We start from the raw sequence: 12,795 nt of genomic DNA, 5'->3' as shown, positions 1-12,795 counted from the left end.
TTTTTTTTTTTTTTTTTTTTTTTTTTTTGGAGACAGGCTCACTCCCCACCTGGAATTTAACAGTGTGGATGTCGGCACTGGGATTACAAGCACATTTCACCATGCCCGGCTTTAAAATGTGTTTATAAAAATGTAGTACCATACTCGTTTATAATGCATTGTGATTACTCTCCTATGCTTTCTCCTGCTCCTTCTACTCCCTCCAACCTCCCTTCCCAGCTGGCCCTCTCCTACCGTTGTGCCCCTCCTTTCTCCTTCCTCTGTCCCTCCCTCTCTTCCTCTTACTGAGGGAAGAATGCGGACAGTCACAGCTAGCAAGTGATCCTGGTCACAGAGCTTATATTCTGTCCGGAAGACAGCATCCACTGCCCTAATCCCCATCCCCCAGGCCCTTCTTCATCCTTGTTCCCTGGGCTGCGGAGTCAGTGAAAAATGTCCCGTTCTGTTTGAGGCCAAGCATGTGACTTCAAAACAAAACAACAAACAGCAAACAAAAACAACAAGAAAAAACTGGGTTCTAGGGCTTTTACCTTGGCTCTGAAGCTCAAATTCCGGTTAAGTCCTTAGGAGGCAAAATGCCTTGTCCACTGAACTCCCCAGTCTGATGGATACTCTGGTCATAGAGTTTGAGAGGTCTAGACTGTGGCGCAGTGAGGCTTCGTCTGACCGAGTTTCAGCTCTGGACAGAAGCTGTTTGGCACCACTAATGCAGTATGCTTTGCTGTAGTTATCAGCTGTTTGTTTACTAAAGAGGTAAGACTCAGTCCTCTCAGGCCGGGCGGTGGTGGTGCACGCCTTTAATCCCAGCACTCAGGAGGCAGAGGCAGGAGGATCTCTGTGAGTTCCAGGACAGGCTCCAAAGCTACAGAGAAACCCTGTCTCAAAAAACCAAAACATAAAGAAATTTCAAAAAGACTCTTAAACGGAGCCGTGCTGGGAATGAAACTAACCTTACTGCTGCTTTTCCCTTCCTCTCTCCTCTCCTTCCCCTTCCTGTCTAATTGGCTGTGACTATTTGGAGCTGTTGGCAGGTTGTTTAGACTCTTAGTGTCTTCTTGACTGGCAGGGCTGCTCTTCTGACTGTGAAAGGTAAATGAAGGGAAAGTTAATTTATGTTAGCAATAAGGGACCTGAAAGTAAGCATTAAGTTGGGTTAAATAATTGGATCTGAGGACATTAAGTGTCTCTTTTCAATACTGAAAGTTTTTAATTAGTGTGAGTCCTATCACTTGGGGAAATGTTAGGGCATTTGGGAGCCTAAGTTGATGTTGGTGGGTGCTGTTCTTCCTGGGCGAAGACTAAAGGGAGCCCGTTGCAGCTCAGGTGGCAGTGAGCTGCATGCATCCCTGATCTTAGTTACAAACCTCTGCTTGCCTTTGATACTCCCGGGTTACTTATCAAAAATGTGGACTGCCCTTTATTAAAAATAAAGCTTAGGTTTTCTTTGCAAGGGAGTGTCTCTTTACCTGGCATTAACACTGCCTAGAGACTTCTCCCTACTCTGGGTATTTTTATGCCTTCTAAGGACCCTCTTCACCTTGATTGTGGTCTCTGCCTGTGAAATTTAAATACATAAATAATATGCACTGTTTGCCCAGTGTGTTGTTAAAATTTCTTTCTTTCTTTTTTTTTTTTTTAAAAAAAAAAACAACACCTTTTTGTTATTTATTGTTTGCTTGGTTGGCTGGTTGATTTGCTATGGTTTTGTTTTGTTTGCAGAACTGAGACCCAAACCCAAAGCTTATGCATGCTAAGTTTGCACTCTTCCACACCCATAACAAGCTCATGTTTTGTTTTGGGTTTTGTTTCTGTTTTTTTTTTTTTTTGTTTTGTCTTATTTTGTTTTTGAGGCAGAGTCTTAGGTAGCCCAGGCTAGCCCTGAATTCCTGACTCAACCTCCTAGGTGCTGGTATTATGGTTACACACCCATCATACCTTGCTCCCAACAAACTTCTTGATGTGTTTTTTAAAAAATGTTAGTGTCAGCCAAATATTTATTAAATGCTTGCTACTTTAGAAGAAAAGAAAAAACTAAAAAGCTTACTATTTTTGTGACATATGAAGAATAAAATGATACAACACAGATCTCTAATTTTGGGGACCACAGGATGCTGGGGGGTGGGATGGTGTGAGATGGATAATAGTACTTCTTTGGTGTTGAACATCCATTATCCGTTTCCTGGTTGTTTTGCTTTGCTTGTTTTTTTCTCTGTATTGTTACCATATTTTAAGGAGAAATAGCTAGAACAAGATCATTTTAATTTATGTTAGTCTCATTGGGCCGTAACCATGAAACAACTTAAAGAAAAATAAGGATGTGTGTGTGTGCCAGGACTGTTTATTAATAAATAAGAACTTGAGTGTGGTGGCTGTAAGTCACAGCTATTCGGGAGGTGAGGAAGAGGGTGGCGTGTGTCCAGGAACTTGAGGCCATGAGTACAACCCTGTCTCTGAACACATTTTTAGTTGTGATTGTCATTGTTACTCTAGAAGTGGTGTGGACAGTTAGCCCCACACCATAGAAGCTTTGTTATGGCAAGGGATGTCTAAGCTTCTCTTTGAGGACGGGATGTAGACTGTAGATGTTTGGATTTCTAAGACCCTGTGCTTTCTGTAGCAGTTACTCAGCTATTTCACCAATACCCAGCTTCTGGATTCCGTTGTTTAGAGAGCGCGTAGATTAAAGCTGTGGGTATACGTGAGCCCAGCTGTGTTCCAATAAAGCTCTACGAAAAGAGGGGGCCGGCCAGCCAACCATGCTCTGTAGAATCTAGCAGAAAGCATTGAGTCACCGTAACCATCTGTGAACACACGGAAGGACAGAGCAAAGGGGGAAGGAAGCCCCACGTACTGCTGATGCCCAACAACAACCATAAATGCTGAGGATGATTTGTAAAATCATAGAAGCCTTCTAGTTTTTATAGTGTTCCAGCAAACGTCATCTGAACTCTTTTCAGGTGAAGGGTTTTGATAGATCGGTGTCTTTTAAGATGTTGGGTGGGGGTGAGGCATGATGCTGCATGCTTATGATCCCAACACTTGAGAGGTAGAGAGGAGGGCATAGCCAGTTCCAGGCCAGCTTTGACTCTATGGGACTGTATTTCCTAAGAGACAGAGGAGGGGGTCGGGGAAGGAGAGACAGGGGAGGAAGGGAGTGACTGATTCTGGGGTTAGGAAAAAGCAAATGAGGTGGGTCTGGATAAACTGATTTTGACAAAATGTTGGTAACTGCTGTAGTGAGTGATGGGGACGTGGGGCTTCCTTCCCCCTTTGCTCTGTCCTTCCGTGTGTTCACAGATGGTTACGGTCAAAGTCATTACATAGCAGGAACAGCCCCATACTACAACAGCTCCTCCTTTCTCTTCTCACACCATAGAATGGAGGTAGAGTGAGAAAGCGAGTTCCAGTTTCATCTTCAACACGACCAGGGAACCGCCAGATCCGGCGAAGGTTGAACAGGGGTATGGGAAGACCTCAGGATGCCCCACCCGTGGCTGCAGAGCCCCAGCAAAGCCAGGCGAGCACTGTGCTCCAGAGTCGGTGGCTGGCCCCAGACTCCCCAAAGGCGACATTTAGTACTTTACCAAGTCCTCCAGGAAAGGTTAGTTCAGGAATTAATATGTCAGGCTTCAGAAAATTCAGCTTTCATGAGCTCTTCTGCAGGGAGAAGTTTGGTCGTCAGAGCAGTAGAAGCAGAAACTGTAGCTACAGAATCGGCAGCAAGCATGGAGCCCATTAATCGACAGAATTAAGACAAAAACAAATGTGGAATTTATATCCACAGAGGAGAATCTGAGTCTTTAAAGCCTCCACAGTGTGGGGAGGAGAACGAGGAACCAAAACTGTATAAACGCCTGCTTTCCACATAGCCGGCAATGGAGGTCATCAAGGAAAATCCCAGCAAGAGCGTCACATGACAAGGGTTGAGACGAGCAGGTAGGCAGGTAGGTAACTGCCACCTGAACTAAACTAAAGATACAAAGACATAGAAAGCCTCAGTACTCATACTAGAGGGAGGACTTTTGTTTTAACATAAAGTATATTTAGCTATAGTTATCAAGACTCAGCATTTATCTGATGAGGACTTGTAATTTCACAAGCACTATCCTCCATGACTGAACCAATCAAAAGTTCTTGCCCCATGGGTCAGAGGATACAAACAACAAACAAAGTAAATAATCCATCAAAAAGAATTGGATCTTCCAAAATCCGGGGGAAAGTTACATGTGTTGGATTGGGGCATACACCTGGAAGCAATCAGAAGAGGCAATGCATGAGGGGCCAGAGTAGGTGTTACCCAGCAATTACATTCAAGAAGGTAAGGGAAGAGAGGGAGCCAAATAGTCATCAAGACCAGCATTATAAACTGGAGCTTGCAATCTTCCTGCCTCAGTTTCCCGTGTTCTGGGACTGTCAGTGTGCATCACCATGCTTTACTAAGGAAACTATTTTAAAGAAAAAAGCAGCTGGGTGGTGGTGGCACACATCTTTAATCCCAGCGCTTGGGAGACAGAGGCAGGTAGATCTCTGTGAGTTCAAGACCAGCCTAGTCTACAGAGCAAGTTTCAGAACAGCCAAGTCTACACAGAAAGACCCTGTCTTGAAAAACATAACCAACCAACCAACCAACCAAGAAACAAACAAAACAAGAAAGCAGCAATCAGAATACAAACATCTCATCAGAACATCTCAAAACACAAAGATTCTTGGATACAAAGACTAGAAATCGTATGGATGGTAGTCTCCACTGTGCTAACCCATGGAATTAACATGGTCTGCCCTTACTGCATACCAGGCACTGTTGTGAATGCTTTGCGTGTATCACTCATTTGGTTCTCATGAAGGCTAATCATACCAGATACTAAAATTTGTCATAAAATAGAACGTGGACCCGGCATGGCCACCAGGGCGCGAGCAACAGATCACTGGACAGAGTAGAGGTTCAGAAATAGATTCAATGTGAAAAATGATGATGCCCTCTGAGGTCAAGTAAAGATGGGTTGTTCATTACGTCGGACAGCCGTGCTGCTGAGAGACAGAGTAGCTGTGTTTATTTCTTAAATTCGACTGAAATTAACTCCTATGAGTCAAAAGTTTAAACCTGAAAGGCAAAACAATGTGCAAACTTTCTCTCCAGTAATTTTAAATCTTTTTTTATAGTTTTCTAAATATTATCATTTTAGTTACCTTTCTATTGTTCTGAAGAGACACTATGACCAAGGCAACTTATAAAAGAAAGCATTCAATTGGGACTTGCATACAGAACTCTGCTGGTTAGTCCATGATCGTCATGGTGGGGAAGCTTGGTGGCACGCAGGTGGAGCAGGAGCCAAAGCTTTGCTCTTGCCTACAGCTGCAGACACCAAGAGAGACTGGGTCTGGCTTGAACTTTTGAAACCTCAAAGCCCTCCTCCAACAAGGGCACACCTTCTAATCCTTCACAAACAGTTCCACCAACTAGGGACAAACACTCGAACCTAAGAGCTTAGGGGGCATTCTCATTATAACCCCCCTAGTTAGCCTCACAGTCCCTACTGCCTTTAGGTGGAAGGAGATGGGAGTTGGTGAGATTCACGTGTCTTCTGTTACAACTGAGTGATGGCGTGCGTTGTGTCAGAATCCTAAATGGTTTTCCTTGTCTTGGAATGGGTTTCAGTTATTTAGTGCCTTCCTGTCTTCCTTCTGTCATACTTTTTGGGGACTGGGAGAGGCAAAGGTACCAAGGAAAGATATAGCAATGCATCCAGTGCTCTTAAATTAACCTAATTTAATCCTGATATCTGAAGTCCTGGACTTACAGGCGCGGCACTGTACTTTGAGTACGTGGCAAAGGCGTGTGGCCGTGGTTTCTTTCTAATGCTGTGGGCTCAGACATTGAAGTTGCCTGTCCAGGTTTTTAATAAGGAAAGTAAACCTCAAGGGCCAGTGCCTCCTCAAATACTGTAAATGCACGGTACATCTTGTTCTTTGATGAAATAAAAGAGAGAGGTGCCGACCTAAGATCTAACGGGAAGGAGCCAGGGAATTTAGAAAGGATAATGCTCAACCAGAATTGCTTTAAAGATTTGTCAGGCATGGTTCTCGTTTTGTTCAATTTGAGACTGTACCTATCTGCACGTGTGAAGATGTGTTCTTTGTGATGTGGAAACACACCAAAGTGCTTGTTGCCCGTAGGATGCTTGGGATCCCTTTGGTTGCTTCCTTGCGTTATATTTTCAGCTTTTCCATGGAGTATACACAGTACTTACAGACTCAAAAGGTAGTGTTATTTGGGGCACACATGTCTCGCATTGGTCGCCCTGACAGTTGGCCTGACTTTTGTCTTACAGGCACACCAGAGGCCGGCGTCCTGGCAGAGTGTGGGAGCTGCATACTGCAGTACGGTTGTGCCCTCTGATGGTGAGTTTTGGCAAATCCCTTTTTATGTCTTTCTTTTCCTCCTTAGCTTGGTATTTCCAGATTTTTTTAAGTCAATACATAAACTTATTTTTAAATATGAATTGTATTTATTTTGGGGAAGGGTATGTGCATGATATGTGCATTTGGAGGTCAGAGGACAATTTGAGGGGGTCAGTTCTATTCTTCCATCATGTACATTCTAAGAATTGACCTGAGATCTTCTGGCTTTGGCATCAGGTACCTTTACCTGCTGGGCCATCCCTCCAGCCCAGCTCATTAATGTATAAACCGTATCCCATCTGTGATTCTGTCGGAGATCAGGGGAAAGGGAGGAGGATTACAGAAGGAGTGTGGAACTGGGATGAGGGTCTGGTGAGACCTAGCCTGTCTGTCATGTCTTCATAGGACCTTGGTGTTATTTCACGTTTAGAAACAAGGACCACGATTACTCGAGCGTCAGAGGAATGCCTGTTGGTATTTCACATCCTGGATACCGATCAAATGTTGCTGCCCCTTCATGACATCACAGGCAGTTCCATGTCTGTGTGCCCTCTCTCCTTGTCTCTTCCCTCATGCTCAGGTGTCCTCCCCACCCTTTTCTTTTTAAAGAATCATTTTATTTTATTTTCTGTATATGAGTATTTTGCTTGTATGTATATCTGTGTACTACCTGTGTGTCTGGTGTCCATAGGGATCATAGAGAGTATTGGATCCCCTAGAGCTGGAGTTATGAACAGTAATGAGCCTCCATGTGAGTGCTGGGAATCAACCCTAGGTCCTCTGTGAAAACAGTGGTCTTAACCTCTGAGCCACCTCTTCAGCCCCTCAGGCCCTTGTTTAGCATGGGAGGGGTTAGCAGATGCTTGGGGATCACACAGGATCCTTGGTAAATGTCCACGATGCTACAGATGGACAACAAGACTGAAAATTTGCTTGTTTTTATGGTTGTGTGTTTCTAACTTTCACTACCATTTCTACCATGAATATCAGTTTACAGTGCTTGGCTTAGGGATCGACTTTTAAATGTTTTTGTGTACTCCCTAGTTTGATCTTGTTCTAAATTAAGCTCTATAAGCCTTGGTTCATAGACAGTATGCACTAAAAGAACATCTTGCAAATTCACAAGGATGCCAAAACTGAAGAAGCCCCAAATGAATCATGTGATCCCTGGGGTCCCCTGTATGTCATTGGTATGAGTGTCACAGCGTAACCAGGATCCTTTCCCCAGTGCCTTTTGGTGTGCATTCTGAATGCAATGAGCACACACTTATGCATTCAGATCAATGCAATCATTACCTAAGTGTGAACCCTCAGCCTCTGCAGGAGACCTTTGGTGGTCACTCATTTATAGAACAGAGACATTGACTGGAAGATTAGACTGAAAGCAAAACAAGAGAAATTCTACCTGGCATCTTGTTGCTCGTGTGTCCTGAAGACAAACAGCTGCCAGAGAAATACTAGTATATGTAAGTTAAAGGCAGCTGGGGCACAGGCCTGTGCCCCCAGTCAAGGCTTAGTACCAGTGTGCACCAGATTCCAAGCTTATCATGTGGCCTAGAGCCAGAGGTCCATAATACCACCTGCTCCCTTCTCTCTGAGAGCCCCTGTAATTTCCTATCAAATTCATGACCTCTTTAATTGTGATTGTTTTACACACACACACACAATCACCCTACTGAGTCCATTGAGTGTGGTTCATATGTACATGTGTTAAGGGCTGACCACCTGGGGTTAGACAACCCATTAGGGAAGCTTGTCCCAGTAGAAAATTGATTCTGTCAGCAGCCCGTAGTTACCGGTAGCTCTTCATCCTAGCCCTGGGGCCTGTGAACTTTCTCCTGTCCGTGTTGGTGTGTTACCTGGTGTTCTAACTATGTAGGACTTGGTTAGGTAGAGATATTGTTGAGTTCATGGATGCAGCTTCCTTGCCATGTCTAGAAAACCCTGTTTAGCAGCAGCCAGAGCAGGGAAGTGACATTTATGTTCTTACTATCAAGTTGTACATATACACATCACATGAGATTACACACTACAATGCAGGGACACCAAGCTGTTTTAGCAAATGTAAGAAACAGTTTCCAGAGCCGATGGTCCTGCAGGCCTTGCCTGGACAGGATTGACCTCCATCAGAGTCACTCCTCTGCTGGTTTGACGTCTGAACACCAGTTGTCACCTTTTGTCCCTCTCACAGCCTGGTAATTAAGTACATATATCACATATCGAGTACACATCACACACATATCAAGTACATGTATATCAAGTGCACATACCATATGTTGAGTATATATGTCACATATCAACTACATGTACCACATACTAGGTACACATATCACACCAAGGACAGATGTCACATATTGAGTACACATCCTTTATTTTAACGTTAAAAAGAGGTGTGACCATCCAAAAGGACAATAAGGAAGCTGCTAATCATGAAAGTGACAGACTACAGAGCCTCTGGGTTTAACCTGACCAGGAACTCACTTCCTAAGTGAATGTCATGAAAATGAAGTGCTTTATATTTTTCTATTTAAAAGATGTGTCTGACAATTTGGACTTTTTTGTAAACTGGGGTTTCAGTTTGAATCCTTACTCAATTGTGAAGTAGTCTTATTGCACCACAGAACCCCTTTCTTGAAGGGTTTGGTAAGCCTGGAGTTCCACATTGCTGCGGACGCCCATGTCACAGCCTTATGTGCTGACAGTGTATGCGGGGCTTAGCCTGGAGGAGAAGCAAGCCTGCCAGATTTTCAGGTGATGGCGTCCGTTCTAGGACTACAAAATTTTCAATATGTTGAGGGAATTAGGAACTCTCATTTCTCTCCCAAATGCAGCTTGATGAAATAACTGCTCTAAGTAGTTAGTTCCTGGTTTTTCTGTTGATAACCATGCTGAGTCAAAAAAAAAAAAATCCCTAAATATGTGTGTGTCTGGTGGAAGCTGGAAGGGCTTTCTTTCACTGTGAATGGCTACCAGCGTGTTTGAAGAAACATTCAATTTCTTTGCTAAAAGAACCACTAGGGAGGGAAACGACTTTTTTTTTTTTTTAATGTAAGGAAGATCTTGGTACTCGGCACAGATGGCACATTCTCCATACTTTGCAACACAGATACTTAGCTTGCCAGGCAGAAAGCCACGCTACCCATTGCAGTAGCTTATTGCCTTATTCCTTGGCCTCATGCTGGCTCTGAAGTCTTCTCACAGGCCAGAATGAAATCTGGCTTCCTTGCACAGGTGTCCATGCCATGAGAACAAGGTTTTTGTTTTGTTTTGTTATCCACAAAGAAGATCAAAATATAAGTTACTTTTCTAAGGCTTTGGCTGGGAATTCATATTTAGGAGGTGAGAGATGAAAACAGGAATTACTTACTCATGCCTGGACTTACCCAGGAATATTCGGGACTCCGTGATAAGTGTGCGATCTTCTTGTTTGACTTCACAACCATTGTTCCTGGTTTGCTGTGCAGCTAAGCTGTCTCCGAGTTAGGTAACGAGACCAGGATGAGCATGGAGGAAGTATCTCTGTAGAGCATCACGGGAGAAAAGTCTGCCAGTTTGTGTGCAGGAGCTCAGAAAAACCACAGAGCTCTGAGGATCACCTCCATTCAGAAAACCTCAAACTGAGATGAGTTTGTATCCTCCCCCACCGTGACGTGGTGTCCCACGGTGGTAAGACTGTAAGTCCGAGAGTAGCAGAGTCCTCGGGCTCCCTGCACCAGCCTGTCCTCTGTCATGTGGCTGAGCAGGCCACACGTGTTTGCATTCTTTCCACACGCCTTGGCAGGGCTGCGTTGTCACGGTCTCCACATCAAAGAGCAAGGCACACAGTCTTCAGTGCCAAAGAGGACATTCGAGTTACCAGGTTTGGAAGCCAGGCCCTTGAGTAATGTCCTTGTTTGTTGAGTTTTTGTATTGTTTTTGTTTTTGAGATAGGGTTCCTTTCCAGGCCGAGGCTGGCCTTGAACTCAATACAGGGATTACTGCGGCCTCGAGCCTTTGCATTGTACCTGGGCCTTTGCTGACTGAATTCATTCCTTTCTCTTCACCTTGAAAGTCCTGGGTACCACCAGTCTGTCTAGCGAGGGTGTGAGGGGGTGGTGTTTTACAAGCATTTGGGTTTTAAACATTTGACCAGATAATAGCACGCGTGTTTTACCACAGACCTTCCTTCCCTACCCCACCCTAGCCCACAGGTGTTACTTTGCTCCCAATTTACGCAGCCCCAATGTTCAGAGCTCCTACCCTGCCCTTCTTAGCCTCCATAACTTCATATGCTCTGCTTTATGCTTCAAGCTCTCATCACATCCTGCCTGGCTCTCAGTGTTTCTGGTGGCAGCCCTGTGACTTCTGAGTCTCTTTGAAGCAACACTCTTGGTGAACATGCTTGCCCATTCTTACTTTAGTAATATGAAGTCAGAGCCAAGGCCACTTTATTTATTTTTTTAATTTATTTATTTATTAAAGATTTCTGCCTCCTCCCCGCCACTGCCTCCCATTTCCCTCCCCCTTAAAAGCGTGTTTTTGGAGAGCAGTTGGTGCTGATGCCTCCTTGCAAAAGCCCCTGGTGATGGTTCTCTTCCAGCAGGCTTTTCTTGACCTATTGTTAAACCTGACAAACTGGTAATTGTCCTTCTAGGTTGCTTACGGAGACATCTAACATTTACATTGTAATCCAGCCTGTGGGAAAGAGGGAGACCTGGGGATTCTTTTCAAAGCAGTATTTATAATGAAGGTTTGTGTATTCCATGCAGAGTTGCCGGAAGCTTTTCTATTTTATTCCTTCATGGGGCTGCATACTCTTTAAAGGAAGACGTTGAGCTAGATGCAGAGGATCTTCCTTCTCTCCATTGACTTTGTCTCTATTGTTTTAAAGACAGTAACCTCTAGGCACGGAGTGTTTTAATGAAATGTTCCAAGTGTTAGCTGAATGATGCTCAAAGAATTCTATCTTTTATTTAAGTTTCCTTCTGCCTCCTTCAGAGATCTGTAGTTAGCTGGTCTTTTGCATAACAGAAAGAAGATAATTGCAGTAAGGATGCCAAATGAATAAGTTAATCACTTAATTTACTCTGATGCCATCATTGCTATCTGTAGAAGAGACAGGCCTACTTACGTATCGGAGGCTCTGAACGCTGGGGAAGGATTCTTTTTGAAAAGGAAAATAATAACCTTTTCATATTTGATACATTTCAATGTTGCAAATCTGTGCTGTGTGTTAAGTTGTTGACCTGTTCCCTTTGAGTGTATACTCAATTTCTTTTCTGTGTCAAATTTCAAATCATGTATAGGTGTTGGTGAACTATGATGGGAATGTCTGCCCTGCTATCAACAGTTGGCAACACACATAACCTTCCTGTGACAACGGTTTTTAGAAATCTGGATAGGGAGCTGCGTGACCCTGTAATCCCAGCTCAAGGGAAACAAATGGCTACAGCCCTTGTCTTAGTCTCTCAGCAGGAGGCAGCTTCTTGGCTGTGTAGCACGGGAGGGGCAGCCAGGCCCAGGCCCAGCTGAAATGAAGGAGCAGACCAGGGTGGCTGAACAAGCCTGGCTAGGCAGCTGGGATTGTGTGACAGTGATACTGAGAGCAAAGCTGCCAAGAGCCAGGTCCAGGTGAGCCAGCTGAATGAAGAACAGACCAGGGGATTGTGGGACAGTGTTCCTGAGGAAGGGGCTATGAAGAAAGGCCTCCTGAAATCCACTCAGGTTCCCATGGGCCTGGCTAAAGTCTAATGAGAACTAGAAAAAAAATTCTCAGAAATTATTTTTACCAGGAAATATAAAATGAATGAATCTCAGTGTCCAGATAAGACCCGACATCATTTTCTCTTCCTCTGGCCAGAATAAAGGACATCATCGCATCCATGGACAGAGATTTCTAGAAAGATCACCTAGAAAGTAGCCCCACAGTAAAGGATTCTCTGTCTCTGTCTTAAGAGAGTTAGTCTTGAAAGCATAAAATTATTACATAAGTAATTTTATTTATGCTTAAAATACAGCGCTCATCAATACAAAATTGAGAATATATAACCAGTGAGCAAAATTAGCTAGACGTGGAGCAGCAGGAAAACATCTCCCAATTCGGCCCGGAGACCCAGAAATGGCAGAGAAGTCAGTAGCCAAGAGTGCTCAAACGGCTGTTGTAACTGTAGTCCTTCCACTGAGGAGGAGAAGGAAAACTGTGTAACACAAAGAGGAGTGAAGCTGTTAAAAAAAATTCAAATGAATGTCTAAAGATTTTTTTTATACCTGAATTTAAAAACAGAATACAGAAGGAAAAAGAAAATAACAGAAAAAAATCCAAAAAATACAAAGTCAAAAAATACAGACGGAATTAACGAGAAGACAGATGTAGCGGAAGAAAAGATCTATGGTGCTGAAATAGATGGCATTTAAACT

General features: G+C 43.8%; 1 protein-coding gene across 1 annotated transcript in view; it reads left to right on the top strand.

Moving 5' to 3' along the window:
* Nucleotides 1–12,795, top strand: part of Mcu (mitochondrial calcium uniporter) — a 151,266-nt gene that overhangs the window by 117,210 nt on the left and 21,261 nt on the right. The window contains exon 2 of the mRNA XM_026785798.1: nt 6,330–6,399. Coding sequence (XP_026641599.1) covers nt 6,330–6,399 — 70 coding nt within the window. The remainder of the gene's footprint in view (nt 1–6,329; nt 6,400–12,795) is intronic.

The sequence above is a fragment of the Microtus ochrogaster genome, linkage group LG2, assembly GCF_000317375.1.
Source record: "Microtus ochrogaster isolate Prairie Vole_2 linkage group LG2, MicOch1.0, whole genome shotgun sequence".
Classification (NCBI taxonomy): Eukaryota; Metazoa; Chordata; class Mammalia; order Rodentia; family Cricetidae; genus Microtus; species Microtus ochrogaster.
Note: the sequence above shows the minus strand (reverse complement) of the source record. Positions and strands in the feature narration are given on the sequence as shown.